We start from the raw sequence: 13,977 nt of genomic DNA, 5'->3' as shown, positions 1-13,977 counted from the left end.
TCTCCTCTACATCATCTACTCAATTACCCATCTACTCAAGATACCCAATGTATCTTGGATTTTTTTTTGTAGTCATCATAACAACTACATAAATCCCTTATCTTTGTATTACAAGTAGAATCCATTCAGTAGAAGGATATCTGTAATTTCTAAGCAATTTCACTTCAGCTGGCCTGTGATGGAAGGATGCCACAGCATAGCATTGAGAATGTTTGAAAGTCACTCTCTGTTGTGGGACATCGGCAGTCCTTCTCTTAGCTCATTAAGTAAATTCCAATGTCACAAACCCCAACATTTTATCAAGGCTTACATAAATGCACTCCTCACTCCATAAATTCTTACAAAGACTGAAATTTGAGAATCCCTCTACAATGTCTTCATGAGACAACCTTCCTGGGGGCACAGGCATGGTTGCTTTCTCAAGTATCTTCCTGTCCATCATCCAGAATTTGATACCTGCCATTTGTTTGCAACAAGGATTTTTAAGAACCAGTAGGCAAAGAAACTGACTCAGGCATGTTCACAAAACATGTATTTAAAGGAAGTTAAACTACATATATGCAACCAAAAATATTAATTTGTCTCTGGAATCTATATCAACCATAGCCTTATTAGAACATGTGATTCCCATATAAATGTTTTTCTTTTTCTGGAACATCTAAGAGAAATGTCTTACAGAAATCAGCCCTTATAGCAGTGGTTCTCAACCTGTGGGTAACTACCGCTCTTGGAGGTCAAATGACCCTTTTGCAGGTGTCACATATAAATTATTCTTCATGTAATATATTTACATTAGGATTCATAACAGTTATGAAGGCAATGAAAATAACGTTATGCATTAGGAAGATTGAGAACCATTGACTTAGAGCCTGGGGTTCAGTGAGTAATATTGGAGTTAAATAAACAGAACCCCAAGAAAGCCCAACAGTGTCTGCAGCTTGTCCTTGATCCCCATGCACAAGCCACCCTTCGAGACATCGATGAAACCAACTGTGTGTAATCAGGACCCAAGTCTAAGGGGCATCAGGCATCCAATGTGGGATGTTCCAAGGCGTGGGTTTCCCATGAGGCTGTTCACATTTGACATTCTAGATGGCTAAATTGCCTTTCTCAGCACCTAAGGCATTCTGAAACCCTGTAATTTTTTTCTCTCTGGAAACCTGCAATTGTCCCTTTGTTTTTATTTACTCAGTAATCACTGCTGGAAGAGAGTACAGTAGTGATCTTCCCTCTCTCACACAACACTCAGTTTCTTTGTACATCTCCCAGACCTGATCTATGTACCCATGACAGCATCAAAATGCCTGCCTCAGAACTGGCAGGCGATGAGGCCTCTCAACACAGCCTTTTCCTTCTTGCTGGACTCTTTCCCAATATTTGCATTCTATTACTTGGGTCTAGGGTAACGACCTTCTCATTAGCCAGGTAGGCTCTATACCCTTGGGGGGGTCTTTCATTCACAGCTCCTTCACTGTGCCTCCAGTCTTCACTCCATCTCTTAGGAGAATGTACTAATGATTGTGACTGCCACACCATACATTACCATTCCTTCCATTGTGACAAGATCTTTACAGAAGCAAGGATGCAATGTGCAAGGCCTTGATAAAAGGTTCACTAGGTAGAAGCAAAAGAGTGAGTTGAGACTTGAGTCTTTTTTCTGCCTACTCCTCCTCAGGTCAGCTAGGGTCTGCTGACTTTCCCCTCTTCAGAGCATCAAACTCAGCAGCTCTTTCTCCACACCTGAAATGCCCACTTATTAATTAATTATTTTATTTAGTTCATTGTTTGACACTTGTGCTGGGACTGATTTTTGAATCCTTAATTTATTCTCTGTCTCTAAGTATCTCCACATGACCCCTTCAAGTGTCAGTCCTTACCAGGTGGAGTAAGGACCCTCCTGAGGAAACGAGAGTGTGTGGGTCCGCCCCCTCTTTCAACAGTCGGAGCACTGCAAGAGAAGAGAGAAAACAGAGTTGGAGAAAGCATGGTCCACACCCTGAGCCCAAACCCACAGCATTTCATCAGCAGCTCGGACAACAGCTCTGAGGTTCACAGGGAGACAGTCACTGTCAGATCTCACGTCTCAACCTATGACCACTCTCAGAGAGACCTGGAGGCTAGCCTTTAATGGCTGAAACCTCTCTCCAGGCCTATGATCACTCTTAGAGAGACCTGGAGTCTAGCCTTTAATGGCTCTCCAGCCCTATGATCACTCTCACTTTGCACGCCTATGATCATATGTGTTTCTCCTTGTGTCCAAACCTGTTACCTGGCATGGAAGTTTGATTACCTACTATGGCCATGGAAATGAATGAGAAAGTAGAATTTTCTGAAATAGATTATTTTGAAGCACCAAGTTTATATGTCCTTTGCAGAACAAAAGAAAGCAAATAAATAAAAAGGATCCCCTCTCTAGCCTCGTGAGGTCACTGTTTCTCAATTTGCGATGACCTATTATTGGCTTAAAGCAATGAATGTTTGCATTTTGCGCATTAAGCCCCCATTTGTGCCATTAGCCCTTACCCATGTTTCTTCTACTGTCACAGAGCATTATGGGACAAAGCCACAGTGTCACATAAATCAAAATATATATCGACTGTCACAGCAAATCAACAGCTGGAGAACAATGTGTGTTCATTTGCTAGCAAGGTGAATTCATTAGCACATGCAATGTCATGAGTCACTGAGAGATCTCTGCTGGTTAGTGACCTGCCTGGGCATGCCACCAAGGAAGGTCCTTGGGGTCAAGGACACTCTGCTGGTGTGCACTGTCAGTAGGATATTCACTTTTTTTTTTTTTTAAATAATCATTGATGAATTTGCCACAAAAAGAGAACAAAGTAGCAGCTACTCTTTTTGTTGTTTTGGTTTGGGTTTTATGGTTGTTTTAGTTTGCCTCAATGCTTCTATATAGCCTAAGTCAGCCACAAAGTTTTCAGCCTCCTGCCTCAGCCTCCCCAGTGCAGGAATTACATTCATGAACCCACATGTCCAGCAACAGTCACTCATACTCTCAACTGTGACGCAGCACTGCTTGTCAGAGTGGCTGAGATTCAGTCACCCTCACGGAGGCATATTGCTTTACATTGAATCTCCTCTTCGTGAGTTGAAATGTGACCTAAAGGTGCCTTTCTCTCTATCCATCATAGTATCAGTGCCTCCAGGTATCTATTCTCTTGTCTCCCTCATGCAGAATGATTCCAAGGGGGCATGCAACCTCAATACCCTGGCTGCTCCTGTACAGGTTCCTGTCACGGAAAGCCACCCTCTAGGCTTGTGCTTTCAATGGACATGATGGGAACAAACATCTACCATAGAGGTGACCTATGAAAGAGTCTAGAGTGTCCATCTTCAAGCCTTTCTCCAGTTAAAACCTTATATCCAAATCTCTCTTAACTGCACAGCAGATGCCTGCTTGCTGTCTAAGGGATTGAGAGCCAAGCCTGTCCATATTTCTTTGAGACTACAGCCTGTCTACTCTAGGATTATTCCTGGAAAAACTAGCTAAGGACAGTTTCTAGAATATATGCCCTTTCTATTCATAAACAAGTGACTTTCCTTTCACAATGATGTCTTTTCTTCAGTCCAGGATTTGCTTCCATGACCAAGGTCTGCCTTGATGAGGAGCTATCTCAGAGGTGGCAGGCAGGTCTGTAGACAAATTGCCAGTTCCCACCATGTTGAGAGAGTTGAGCGAGGCACAAACAAGCATAAAGAATAGCTTAGCAGCATGTGACTCTGCTTGGCTTGGGCTATAAGCTGTACACACCCATCTCTAATGTTGCAGGCAACCTGCATCGGGCTGCAGGCACACCTGCTTTAAACAATGGAATTAAGTCATTCCCCTTTGTAACCCTTTGATAACACCTCACTTCACTTCAAGCACACCATGGACCCCAGTCTGGGAGCTCTGGGCAATGGGGTCAAGCTAAACTATGCTGGTTTAGGGTAAGCATTCAAGTAAGGCAAACTGTGCCCTCTGAGTGAACTTTTAGAGGAAATCTTATATTTACCATCTTATTCCTATGCTTAGTTGGGCATGCGTATGACAATAAAATGCTGCATCCCACTATTAAGAAACTGATAGTATTATATTATCCCCACACTACAAGTGGAGAGATCCAGCACTGATGGGGCACAGCTATTGCGTAGTAGAGCATGGACTTGAACTCCAGTGGTGTCAGGGAGATCCACTGTCAAGCTCCCTTGGCTCTCATACATTCGGCAGTCCTCGGGGGAGACTCCAGAGGACAGCAATTAATAATGCCCTAATAGCTACGTATAATAAATAGATATACTTCATTGTTTCCAAACACCTAAGAATGAACTATTTCCCCATGGTCACTATGATAACCAAGGGTATTGGGGGAAATTAGGAACACACAGAAAATAGGATAATGTTGAAATATATTAAAAGGCAAAGAGAAGATGGGCATCATGACACATGTCTAAAATATCCTGTACCGAGAGTGAGGCATTGTCTCTAATTAAAAAGCAAAGAGGGAATTGGTTAGGTCATGGGTGATAAGGTCATGGGTAAAGGTAGTAGACACCAAGCATGATGACCTGAGTTTGATCCCCAGTGGAAGAAAAAAGCTGATCCCCATATAGTTGTCCTCTGATGTATGTGCACAAACAAACATCTGAATAAATTAAGAAGAAGATAATAGAGGGAAGGAAGTCCTAAGATGGGCAATGCAGACTTGAAACGATGTCATTTATAACACTGAATACATGTTCCCATTTCTGTGGCACACAGTGCACACTCTGTAAAGCTTGCCACTCAGTGCTGTTTAGGTTACTCAGAGCTGCGTGGTCCCAGTAATGCTCCTGTAGTCCTAAAATGAGCACCTCTTCACCAGTGTCCTGACCAGGGCTTCCAGCCAGTGTGGGACAGACACAGAGACAGCAATCTTCACCCCATTCCTGACAGAGGTAAACTGAGGCTTGGGTCTGCCCCTCCTTGTGTGATGTTGGCTGGCTTTATGTAGGCACCCTGTGAGAGAGGCTGAACTCCCTACCACTGCTGTTTGTTGGGTCCATTTACTGTGAGAAGGTCCTGTGTTTCTTAATCTACTGAGATGGTGTGATTGTGTCCATTATGCTCACATATGCTGTATTTCACCGACTTGGTTTTCATACAAGGCAATGGTCTTGCATTAGTAGACAGAAATCCTCTTGGCTACAAGTTATGTATTTCCTGGCTTCAGTCTGGAAAGGTTCCAGAGCCTGGCCCAGGCCCCTCTATCAGCCTGTTTTCTTACACTTGATGGCTCTAGGTTTCACTCTGAGTAATATCAGCCCTACACAGCATGTTGTTACATTTTCTGTAACCTGTTTTATGGACACATTTGTGGTTTTGTATTAGCCGCTCTGCTCTTTAGTCATTGAAGTGTTCCTTTGGGAAACGGTGTGCTGGGCTGCACTGTGGGAAGATGCTAATTCGTAATTCAGTCTCTCCACTCCCTGAAGCTTGTTTCCCAGTCTACATTGCTTGGCTGTTTTCCTCTTGATTCACTGCTGACTTGTGCCACTGTAGAGGCTTTTTAACCTCACATGGTTAGCGAGGCTTGAGGCTTCTTGTGTACAACTTTATATTTCAGCTGACTTGATCTTTTTAATTAGCACATAACTAAAACTGATTGTCCTTCATTCCTGGGTTGTTTGGTTGGTTTTTTTTTTTTTTTTTTTTTTTTTTTTTTTGCTTTTATTTTCTTTAACATTTGGTCAGTCTAGCTGTCTAGCTAATGATATTTCTTTCAAGTATGTTGTACATTTCATAGACCACTTTTTTCTCTCATTCTCGCTATTGCTTTTCTCAACATTTTTCTCATTTCCCCCCAAGTGTATATACCTTTCATGAGCATTGACTGCTGCTTTACTGGGTTTTTATTTTCAAATGTAGGAAGTTAGTTAATTGGGTATTCATATGTGCACAGCTATATATGCTACAACAGAAAAGCATATGACTACCCAATTAACTTGGTTACTTCGAACAGATGAAGTAATGAAGTAAAATGCACCACAGTGGGTAGGGGACATTGGTGAGGGGTGGGTGCTGGTGGCAATCTAGGGGTTAGCAAGCTAATTTATCCTGATACAATGACAAGAAAGTTTAGAAAAGACTGAAGACTAGAATGCAGAGAAAGAGAAAGTTAGAACTTATTCCCTTCAGGGTGTGAGAGCCTAAGGCTGGAAGTCCCTGAAACAGATGCTGGTGGGGCTATTTTATAGGTCTCTTGCATCTTTCCCTTACTGTTATTGGTACTGTTGAGATAACTATCCCCATAGCCTCCTTAAGATTCTTTTCCCAATATCTCCTGGGAATAAGAAGCTAGCATCTCAGGGAACCGGACTTCCCTGTCCTTTTCCTCCCGTGTTCTAACTCTCCTCAAACTGACCACCACAGTCACACCATATATTGAGACTCAGTCATTTCCCGAGGTATACAGGGTGTGGTGGTCTGAATACACTGGCTTCCAAAGGCTCATATGCTTGAGTACCTGGTTCCCAGTTAGTGGAACTACCAGGAAAGAATTAGAAGGTGTGGTCATGTGTGCAAGCTCTCAGGAGTTCTTTCCCTCTGCCATCCTCTAATATCATACGGCAGATTAAGTATCTCTTTTATAAGATGCCTTGGTCATGATGTTTCATCACAGCAACAGAAAAGTAACCAAGACATGGGTTAGAAGCCCAACAGATGAATTGGGGGAGGGCATAATTCAATTCACAGAGGCTAATTTTTATGTGCTTGCAAATTTCTCAAAATCCTTTAACAATCTCTGTTAAAGGTTTCTGATTTCATCACACTGAGGCTAGAGAGGAAAGTTGTCTGTGTCGGTCCTTCTGATAAATGAAGATGCTTCCTTTGCAGCCTGTCACAAAGCCCATCATCATATTCAAAAGCTCTTGTGAGGGTGTGGTCTGCGGGTGTGGGAGGCACCACAAGTGGCTTCAAGTCTTCAGCCCTGGCTCTTGTGTGATTTCTCCATCTAGCACTATCATATCACTGAGGTCACTCCACAAGGCACGCTGTTTCCCTTTTCAGTCTTCAGTCCCACCTTATCTGTCCTGGATCTTCCTTTGGGCATAGGTATATGGTGATTCCTTGTCTTTGAGATGGGGTAATTTCTCTTTCCATGCTATGTCTTTATTTTCCTCTAATAACTTAACTTTGAACATTTTTCTATTTATTTATTTGTTTGTTTGTTTGTTTGTGGCTTTGGAGCCTGTCCTGGAACTTTCTCTGTAGACCAGACTGGCCTCAAACTCACAGAGATCCACCTGCCTCTGCCTCCCGAATGCTGGAATTAAAGGCATGTGCCACTTTGAACATTTTAAACAAACGCTTTGTTTCACATGCTAAGAACTTTCATATTGTTCACTTTGTAACTGGGAGCAGATTATGTAGTTAATGACTGGCAGCAGACAGCCAGGACGTGAAGTTTAGGGACATCCATTTAGCTTTTCCACTGAAATCTACATTACCAGCTGCTGGCATGTACAGCTTTTCTTGGGCTGCTTCTCTGATTGCCGATTCTTTGTGCATCTTTTGTTTTAAAATATTCATGCCCGAATAAGTAGGTGATCCTTACAGGAAAAGTACAACAGCTTCCTCTATACTTCCTTATGATTTCTGCCCCTTGAGTTTGTCTTTAATGTATAATTTTAAAATTATTTTTAATGTGTACATTCTTTTTTGTTTATTTCTTGTTTTAACATCCTAACCAAAGTTTCCCCCTCCCATCATAGAAATTGTGGGAGCTAATGATGGAACCAGCTGGAGACCCCATATCCTGAGGGCCAAGACCTAGAGATAGAACACTCCAGACACCTAGGAAAGAACAAATGTGAAACAAAAAACAAACAAACAAAAAGTCAATAAGATGATTTCTAATGCAGTCCTACTATTCTCATAGATTGGTGCCTAGTCCAGTCATCATCAGAGAGGTTTCACCCATCAATGATGAGTGTTTTAATATATTCAAAAATGTCCTGAGAGAGTGGGGCTCACATGACGTTTGCTACTTACTTGCTGGGTAGATTGTCTTTTTCTTTCCTCTCAGCCTCTGTTGCTGCCTTCTCTTTGGTTCCTGTTTTCCTGTTTGTTTGTGCTTTGTTTTATTTTAAGAAAGTGGTTTCTCTGTGTAGCCTACACTGATCTCAAATGCACGAGTGTTCCTCAGCCTCCCAAGTGCTGGCATCACAGGCAGGTGCCACCACGCCCATTCTTCTTTTGTGTAAATAGGTCTTTACATACTGCCATCTTAATTCACAAGTATTCATATGAATTATTCACTAGGATTATAATTAACATTTTAATGCACACTCACCTAATTTACATGTTCAGTAGTGAACAAATACTTCATTCCTGGATAATTCCCTTCTCCCTAACTTCAGGTTCTCAGAATCAAGGAAGTACCTTTATGTATGTGTAAATGCTGGTGAACAGGGGTATATTTATTTCTTTTATAAGTATCTCTAGAAAGGCTAGGGAAAACTTAGAGTAACACAGCATCATTGCACTGTCTTCTGTAATCACTTCACTTTGCAGAGCTTTTCCTGTGAATCCAACAGTGTCTTTCATGTCAACCCAGAAGAGTTGTGCACCACAAAGCCTCAGTTTTAGCTCCTCAAGGATGCTTTCATTGCCCCTACATCTGAGAAAGACAGCTCTCCTGGGAAAAAGACTTCTTGAGGATGTCATTCTGTTAGCATTTGTCTCCCAGTCTTCTGACCTCTGAGTTCTCAGTGTGAAGTCAGTTACTGATCCTATGAGGTCCTTGAACAGAATGAATGCTTCCTTTGGTGATTAGAAGACCCTTCAGTGTTGCTACTTTGTGCATCATGGGTATGCTGTGCCTAGGTGTTTCTTCCCTGTACTTCACAGCTATGCTGTGCCTAGGTGTGGGCCTTCTGTCAGCATGGCTGCTTCACGCTGTCCCACTTGGAGTCTGGATAGCTTCTTAAATGTGTACGCTCATACCCTTTGTCCTACCCACACAGTTTCTGCCCTTGGTTTAATAGCCTTCTTCCTGCCCTCTCCTCTTGTCTGTGATTTGCACTGTGTGTGTTGAAGCATTGCATAGTGCACTATACTTATCCCAGGATATGAGATCCAATCACATTTCTATATTCTTGTCTCCCCAGACTGGATAATCTTAATTGATCTGTCTTCAGATTCATTGAACCTCCTGTCTGCTTGACTTTTGGTTCATTCTGATATATATATTTCACATTCTGTCCTTTTTAACACTAAGATTTCTAGTTAGTTCCCTTTTCAAAGTTTGTCTTTTATTTGTTGAGATTACAACTGCATAGCTTCTCCTTCATTTTGGTTCTTTTTACAATTACTGTCTGGTTGTTATTCTCCCAAGTACCTTCCCATATTTGTTTAGCTAATGTTTCTTTTAGTTACAAGAATATTAAACAGCAATTGATTTTAAGTTCTCTCTAGGAAACAGACTGTCTGGAATTGTCCAGGAATTGTTTCTTTAGGCTAATTGATTCTTTTTTACGTTGTAGACCAGACTTTTCTTGTTTTGTTGCATTTCTCAGAATGTTTGTTGAAAACTTGACATCACAGTTAGTGGAATGGGATAAGTTTGAATCACGGTCACTCTCCTTCTAGGACAGCCAGCCTGACCCCTTGCAATCCTATTTGTTTCATCCCTGTGTCCCTGCGATCCTATTTGTTCCATTACTTTTGAGACCTTTATTTTATCTACACCTTTGATCATGCACTGAACTCTCTGCCTACTGTATCAATGCCAGCTCATGACTGAATCACTTTCTTAGATGCCTGGACACCTCTCCTAGCACTTGCAGAGGAACTTTAGGTGTGGTTTACATTTTAGGACACTTCTTTCTGTGTTGGTAAATAGCTAACATTTTTTCCTAGCCTCATTGACATTAGAGCACGTTTGTTCCCTTGAGTATTTCAGAAGCATTCCCTTAGCCTGGATATGTGTCTAGCCTTCAGCATTCTATGGAATACACCATCCCTGTGTGGGTGCCTTCAGTCTAACTCCCCAAGCATTTACAGTGTTCATCACCTCTTGGAGACAGCTGTCACTACAGCTTCTGGCTGGACATTTACTGTTCATTCATTTTTGCAAATGCCCACCCAGGACAGGATTTGTAGTGTTTCCCCCCCCAAATTAAGTAAAATAAAGTCTTTCTTACAAGCCTAGGTTTTCAGGAATCTCATTGACAGGTAAACATGGTAGTCATCTAGAAACAGGCTTTTTGGGGAACCCCCAACTCTGTTTCCACCATCAGTGTCTGCAGGACAGCTGTTTTCATAGCTGTCAGATGATAGCTATGGTGGTTTGAAAGGCTGCCATACAGCCAACAGAAGAGCATGTGGCCAGGGAATGTGACTGGCAGCCTATACTGTTCTAGCTGAGATTAAACCATGTTTAAAAAAAGGGGGAGAGTGAGTAGGGTGGGGGGGTATTCCAAGCCTGTTGGTAATATTCAAGGTTCAAGAATTTTTATTCTTTTGCCAGCATTCTGGTTGATACTATAGAGCGCAGGTTTTCAGTGTCTCTCTGTATTCCCAGCAAGATGTACCTCATACATTTTAATTACTCATATGAGTTCCTAAGAACATTTACCTTCCATGAGAAGAATAAGCTAATACTATTGATGATGAATGATAATAACTGTGTGAAAGCTTAAATTACCAAATTTTCATATGATGAAAAGACATTTTAAGAGGTCATTATGAAACTCGCCTGTCCCTCAGATCCTCTATGATATAGTGCTGTGCTATTGCTTGCCTAGTGGGAATTAGGAATGGCCTGCTTACTAGACTTGGCCCTGAATCAACACTGCTATAAATATTCCAGAACACACTAGAATGACAGTTTTATAATGACATACATTGAACCCCATATTTCTTCAGAGCCTAGTGTAGCAACCATAAATCCAGAATGCACATGAAGTAAACACAAGTTTCAGGGTTCATGTTCACTCTCTTTATGACCCTTTCCCAGGTTACAGTATGTGTATAAAATTTTCTTACTCTAAACCAAGTTTAGAAGATTCCCGTGTTTCAAACAGGGAACCACTTTGCAAATTAACTCAGTGGGGTTCATGACTTGTACAACTGGCAATTTATATTTCTATCTATTAGTCTGTCTATAGTCCTACAGACCACTAATGTATTATATAGCCATTGAGATGATGAAAATAAAATAAAACAGTCAGTCTCATATTTGTGAACAGTCAAAGCATAATTTGCTTTCAATAAAAGCCCGTACTCAAACCTGCTCCCCCAACTCCCCACACTCACAACCCTCTCACACCTGATACCCCAAGCCCTCACACCCTTACATATAGAGCCCCTTAAAGTCAGTTGACCAGGGAATAAACATATTGGTAATGAAATCATTATGGCTGCCTATAGAAGTCAAAAGGAACAAACAAGATGCCAACCATGGCTCTAAAGTGAGTCCTTTACTTCTCTGAGCCTTGGCCTTTTAAACTGTAAATTGGCATAGAGTTAAACATCACTGATGAAAGTAAGACTATATACATGAGATAAAAGTTATTGCTCTGTCAGGTTTGGAAACTGGGAAGGAAAACACTTTATGGAGGGAACAGACAGAGACTTGGAAAAGTGAAACCATCAAGCAAGAGAACTGATGAACACCATTTTTTGGCTTAAAGCGATTTCATTTCCTTTCTGTCCCTTTGGTATTGGATTTGCATCCTTGTCTGAAGAGTGGAATCTAGTTCACCCTCTAGCATCACCGTGGGTCCCTTTACCTTAGGGATTTTTATAACATGTTTACTTCATAGTTTTAATTAATCAACGAGGACTTAGCAATTGTACAGCCACTGTAATTTTCTGATATGGTTCAGAGGACACCACAGAAACACAAGATTTTCCAAACTCTCCAGAATATCACAAAACCCCAACATTACCTTATCCCACATTGCATGTCAGGTCTTATGCCCTGGTTCTTCTGTTAACTGTAGTAACAAGTAGCCCCCATCTTCCTGAGGTCACCCCTGCACTACACATGCACAACATCTCATCCTCTGACCCAAGGTGGAAACCACATCTCAGGCGTAGCTGGTTTTCCAGCTGGGACTTGGAGGCAGGTGGGGTGTTGGATGTATGCCTGGACATGAAGTGCAAGCTAAGAAGTGAAGCTTAGAGGCCCAGCAGGTGAGTGTGCACCAGGGACTAAGGAACAGAAGTAGGCCAGTGATGGTCAAGAGGAATAGCCAGGATGAAAGGCCTCACTGGTGGGTCCAGTATGACAATGACACACAGACATCCTACATCCCTCCTCACTGCAGATTAACAGTTTGAGATGAGCCCATACTTTGACTTATATGTTCTTGGTTACTCAGGGGTTGTGTTATCTCTCTGATAATAAGCTCGGGTGCTTTATTAGTACTCAGGGACCCAGATGATGTAGGAATTGAAGGAGGTATTAGATTACAGCTGAAAAAAAAAAAAAACAGATACAGGTCAGGATCTACCAGGATAGCTGCCCTCAGGACATATGGAGGGATGAAGTTGTGCAGGAAGGTGAGGAAGAATTCTGAGTCTTGGCAGTTCTCAGAGGTATTTGTTGCCATGTAATGACAAACCTTGAAGACATAAAAACAGTGGCTAGAACTAGGGTTTTCTGTGTTTTTTCACCCAAGCTGCATATGGTGCCTGTGTGTGATTAAGCATGTATGGATATACATGTATTTATGTGTGCTTATCTCTATGTGTATGTGGAGGCCAAAGGATAACTTAGAAAAGTCCCTCAGATGCTACCCACTTCTTTTGGAAGGAGTCTCTCATTTTCTTGGAACTCACTAGTGAGCCCCAAGCATCCCCTTGCCGCTGTGTCCACAGCACTGGGACTACAAGCATGCCTGTGTTCTGGGGAGCAAATTCAGGTCCTCTTGCTTGCAAATCTAACACTTTGACAATGCAGTTGTCCTCCAATCCCCAGGTATGGCTCACTTAATCAGATGTCCTTCAAGGTTGTCTTGGGAGTGTGGTTAGGTGGTGGTCTAAGTGGGTCCCTCTGAAGTTTGGGGCCAAGAAGACTCAGGGACTGGTAGAACTCTGGCTCTATAGACACTCCATTTACACATGTGATGGACTCTGCAAGTGAAATGTCCACACAGTGACTTTGAACAGATGGGATATCTTACATAGGAATCAGAAACTTGCAGAGCCAAAGCCCCAGCTTTGTACCAAATCTCATGGCAACACAATATCTGCTACTAAGTCATGTCATGATGGAGTCTTATTCCTTTGAAGAAGAGACAGTGTTGGCTCCATGGCTTATGAGAGGGAAACTAGAACTGGCTGACTCATTTTCAGTGTCCTCAGAAACACAACCCCTGGGGGTCTACGCTGGTGAGAATGAGAAGTGTCCCCCATAGGCTCTAGTATTTGAACATTTGACCCTTAGTTGGTGGCGACATTTATGGAGGTTTAAGAAATATGACCTTGCTGAATGCCACTGCGAGAGAGGGACTTTGAGGGTTTAAGTCCTTGTGAAACTTCCAGCTTTCTCTCTGCTTTATGCTTGTGGTTTAAGATCTGAGCTTGCAGCTTCCCCCTACTGCTGCTGAGCCTGCAACTGCCTCCCCACACCATGGCACACTCTTACCCCTCCCCCACAATGGCAGACACTTGTCCCCCCCCCCCACACACACACCATAGCCGACTCTTGTCCCTCTGGAACTTTCAACAAAATGCACATGCATAGCACACACATAGAGGTCAGAGGAAAACTTTGCTGAGTCAGTCCTCTATTCTTTTATATAGGTTCTAGGGATCAAATTCAGGCCACTGGGCTTGCTTAATAAACTCCTCCATCCACTGAGCACTCTTCCCATCCCTAGACCCAGGGGTTTTAATCTGATGCAACATCAGATTTAGCAGCCAGTCTCTCTCTCTCTCTCTCTCTCTCTCTCTCTCTCTCTCTCTCTCTCTCTCTCTCTACAACA

General features: G+C 42.3%; 1 protein-coding gene across 1 annotated transcript in view; it reads right to left on the bottom strand.

Annotated features, from left to right (window-relative positions):
- The window catches only part of Myo16 (myosin XVI), a 335,766-nt gene that overhangs the window by 281,270 nt on the left and 40,519 nt on the right, over window positions 1-13,977 (bottom strand). Inside the window, exon 3 of the mRNA XM_051181974.1 lies at window positions 1,878-1,948. Coding sequence (XP_051037931.1) covers window positions 1,878-1,948 — 71 coding nt within the window. The remainder of the gene's footprint in view (window positions 1-1,877; window positions 1,949-13,977) is intronic.

This window comes from Phodopus roborovskii, unplaced genomic scaffold (assembly GCF_943737965.1).
Source record: "Phodopus roborovskii unplaced genomic scaffold, PHOROB, whole genome shotgun sequence".
Classification (NCBI taxonomy): Eukaryota; Metazoa; Chordata; class Mammalia; order Rodentia; family Cricetidae; genus Phodopus; species Phodopus roborovskii.
This window is presented reverse-complemented; position numbering and strand designations above follow the sequence as displayed.